At 38.9% G+C, this 4,342-nt stretch overlaps 1 protein-coding gene across 1 annotated transcript; it reads left to right on the top strand.

Annotated features, from left to right (window-relative positions):
* Positions 1 to 2,254: 2,254 nt before the first annotated feature.
* Positions 2,255 to 3,554, top strand: LOC120073514. The gene is made up of 2 exons (XM_039026355.1): positions 2,255 to 2,384; positions 3,250 to 3,554. Exons 1-2 carry the CDS (start codon positions 2,255 to 2,257, stop codon positions 3,552 to 3,554), a joined length of 435 nt encoding a protein of 144 aa, XP_038882283.1.
* Positions 3,555 to 4,342: the final 788 nt, after the last annotated feature.

The following is a 4,342-nucleotide window of genomic DNA, read 5'->3' as shown; positions in this document are numbered from 1 at the left end:
TATTCCTATCAGAAGAGTCCCTCAGACAGATCGTTTTGACATTTTAAATAGCAGGTTATCGAGTCGGGAATGGTAGAAAGAAGTCGACCAATGTGTAACTCTATGGAAGACGTAATTGAGGACGATGTTTGTTTGGCTTTGGGGTTTGTTTTCATTGCAAGCAAGAGGGGCACACGATTGATAAATGCCTTAATAGAAACGCACCATGTTACGAAAGCTAGTTTGTAGGTCATGGACAGAAGGATTCGAGCAGACACTAGCAACAACAAGGTCCTGTTTACTCAACCACCCAACGAAGGATGAGAAGTTAGACTCTATTGTGATAGGTACGCTCCCAATCTTGAGACATTATGAATTGGTGTTGTTTGATTTTAGATCATCTCATTCATTCATATCCTCAATATTTGTTAAGCATGCCACATTGAAGTTAGAGCCTTCACGCTATGTTTTATCAGTATCTACTTCGTTTGGAGAAATTATGTTAGTGAAAGAAAGGATAAAAGCATGTCAGATTGAATTAGTGAATCGTATATTAAATGTGACTTTAATAGTTTTGGACATGTGTTATTTTGATGTGATATTTGGCATGGACTGGTTGGCTACTAACCATGCCAGTATAGACTATTCTCACAGGGAGGTGATTTTTAACCCTCCTATGGGAGTTAGCTTTAAGTTTAAAGGGGTCTGGAATGTGGTCTTGCCCAAAATAATTTCAAAGATGAAAGCCAGCAAATTGCTTAATCTAGGTACTTGGAGTATCTTGGCCAATGGGGTTGACACCAGAAAAGCTAAGGTCTCATTGACTTCAAAGCCAGTGGGAAGAGATTATCCAAATGTTTTCCAGAAGATCTCCCAGGGTTGCCGTCGTATCAGGAGATAGATTTTACAATCGTGTTGGAGCCGGCATAACTTCTATCTCGAAAGTTCCATATAGAATGGCTCTAACAAAGTTGAAGGAGCTCAAGACTCAGTTGCAGGAATTACTTGATAAGGGTTTCATATGACCAAGTGTATCACCTTGGGGTGCACCAGTGTTATTTGTAAAGAAGAATGATGGGTCTCTGCTTATGCATTGATTATGGAGAGTTGAACAAACATAAAGAACAAGTACCCTCTTCCTAAGATTGATGACTTGTTCGATCAGTTACAAGGGGCTACAGTTTTCTCTAAGGTTGATCTTCGTTGAGGATATCACTAGTCGAGAATAAAAGACAGTGATATTCCCAAGACTGCATTTCGTTCTAGATATGGACATTATGAGTTCATTATAATGTCATTTGGCCTGACAAATGCCCCAACAGTGTTTATGAACCTAATGAATAAGGTGTTCAAGGAATTCCTTGACACTTTTGTGATAGTTTTTATTGACGATATCTTAGTATACTCCAAGACCGAGGCAGAGCACAAGAAGCATCTATGGAAGGTTTTGGAGACCCTAAGGTCAAATAAGTTATATACCAAGTTTTCTAAATATGAGTTTTGGTAGAGGTAAGTGTCCTTTTCGGGACATGTGGTATCAAAGGAAGAAGTATTTGTTGACCCTGCAAAGATTGAGGTAGTTATGAGATGGCCTCACCTAACCACAATCAGTGAGGTGCATAGTTTCCTAGGGTTAGCAGACTATTATTGTCGTTTTATGAAATATTTTTCTCACAAAGCCACTCCTTTGACTCAGTTAACTAGGAAAGAAGCTTCTTTTGTTTGAAGTAAGGCTTGTGAAGATAGTTTTCAATATCTCAAATAGGAGTTGGTTTCTGCTCCAGTACTTATGGTACTAGATGGGTCGGGTAACTTCGTTATTTACAGTAATGCCTCCAAGAAAGGATTAGGGTGTATGCTGATGCAGCAAGGCAAGATGGTTGCTTATGCCTCCCATCAATTGAAGAACTACAAACGAAACTATCCTACACATGAGTTAGAGTTGGCAGTGGTAGTTTTTGCCCTAAGGATTTGGAGATATTACTTATATGGAGAGAGGATACAAATTTTCAAAGACCATAAGAGTCTAAAGTACTTCTTCACTTCGAAAGAGTTAAATATGCGACAGCGCAGATGGCTGGAGTTAGGAAAGGATTATGATTGTGATATTCTATATCATCCAGGAAAGGTGAATGTAGTAGTAGATGCTTTAAGTAGGAAGACAGCCTATTCAACAGCCCTGATTATTAGACAAACTCATCTGTGCAAGGATCTTGAATGGGCTAAGATTGCAGTAGTTGTGGGGGAAATAACTGCATGTTTGACATAGTTGACAATGCAACCATCCTTAAAACGAAAGATTATTGATGCTCAACGAGGTGATCCTTACCTTGTTGAGAAATTTTGCAAGGTGGAGTCAAGACAGGGTGATGAGTTCTCAATGTCCGTAGATAATGGTCTTCTCTGTTAGGGATGCTTATGCATACCTGCAGATGGTGACTTTAAGAAGGAACCATTGTTAGAAGCTCACAATTCTCCATACCAAGATGTACCAAGACTTGAAATATTGCTACTGATGGAATGACATGAAGAGAGAAATTGTAGAATTTGTCAGTAAGTACTTGGTGTGTCAGCATGTGAAAGCTCCAAGGGAGAAGCTAGCGGGCTTGTTGCAGCCCTAAAGCATACCATAATGGAAGTGGGAAAATGTATCTATGGAATTCATCGTAGGGTTGCGTCGGAAAGCAAAGGGCTTTATTGTGATTTAGGTGATAGTAGACAGACTCACTAAGTTAGCACATTTCATTCCTGGAAAGTCTACTTACTTGGTGAATAAGTGGCCACAGTTATATATGAAAGAGGTGGTGAGATTGCATGGGGTGCCAGTATCTATCGTGTCTGACAGAGACCCTCATTTCACATGTAGTTTTTGGAAAAGCCTCCAGTCAGAGGTACCAGGTTAGATTTCAGCACAACACTTTACCCACAGATAGATAGGCAGACGGAGCGTTTGAACCAAACGTTGGAAGATATGTTATGCACTTGTGCGTTGAGTTTTCAAGGAGTTGGGACACTTACTTACATCTAATAGAGTTTGCTTATAACAATAGTTATCAGGCTACTATTGGCATATCGCCATTTGAGGCCCTATATGGGAAAGGTTGCAGATCCCCTATCTACTAGGATGAGGTTGGTGAACGAAAGTTGTTGGGGTCCGAACTAGTGCGAACTTCGAATGAAGCAATACAAAAGATTAAAGCTCGGATGCAGACAGCCTAGAATAGACAGAAGAGTTATGCTGATGTTTGGCATAAGGACCTTGATTTTTAGGTTTGGCAGGAAAATGGAAGCTAAGTCCTCATGTCATTGGGCCATTTGAGATCTTAGAGCGAAGTGACCTTGTGGCTTATAGGTTAGCTTTACCTCCGTTTCTCTCTACAGTTCATAACGATTTTCATGTTTCCATATTGAGGAAGTATGTGGCAGATCCATCTCATGTAGTGGACTATGAGCCTTTACAGTTGATTGAGAACTTGAGTTATGAGGAGAAGCCTGCCCGAATTCTCACAAGAGAAGTGGAGATCTTATGCAACAGAGAAATAATATTAGTGAAAGTGTTATGGCAGAATCATTAGTTTGAGGAAGCAACTTGGGAATGAAAAAGTGAGATGAGGACTCAGTACCCATAACTTTTTCAAGATTAAAACTTTTGAGGACGGAAGTTTCTTAAGGAGGAGAGAACGTAACAACCCAAATTTTTTTAGGCAATTCTTTTTTTTTTTTAATTATCTTAAATTATTTGTTTGTTACTTTTAGTTTTTAGATTAAAATTTGATTTTGGAAAAAAATTGGGTCAATGTAGAATTCGAGGAATTTTTGTTCTTTGGAATGCGAAAAGGAAAAGGGAATATGAATATATATATATATATAGATAGATAGATAGATAGAATTCTACGTTGACCCAATTTTTATATCTATCTATCTATCTATCTATCTATATAGATAGATAGATAAAAGCAATTAGGGTTTTGGTTTAAAACATTTATATATATATATATATAAGAGGTGATAGATGACAAAATAAGCCACATGCAGTCCTAAACAAGCCATCTAAATCATCATCTTCAAAAGTTTTCTCTCTCCCTCGATTTTTCCTTCCTTTTTCAGCCGGTCGACGACCCAACACCCACCTACTGTTCGTTCAGATCCGTCCGCCACTCAGTCTAGCCGCCACCACTAGTCCTCACCATCGCCGCCTGCCGAAAAAGTGTCTTTTAGGGTGAGTTTTGATGAAGTTGTTGGTTTTAGCAATAAGTCTAGATTACCCAGCGGGTCTTGGATTAATCTAGATTTTACCCAATGTGTTTGACCTAGATTCAAGCTTTGAAGTAATTATAGATTTGAGAACGTGTTATTCAGAGTT

Source organism: Benincasa hispida, chromosome 3 (assembly GCF_009727055.1).
Source record: "Benincasa hispida cultivar B227 chromosome 3, ASM972705v1, whole genome shotgun sequence".
Taxonomy (NCBI): domain Eukaryota; kingdom Viridiplantae; phylum Streptophyta; class Magnoliopsida; order Cucurbitales; family Cucurbitaceae; genus Benincasa; species Benincasa hispida.
The sequence above is the reverse complement of the archived record's forward strand: the minus strand, read 5'-3'. Positions and strand labels throughout refer to the sequence as shown.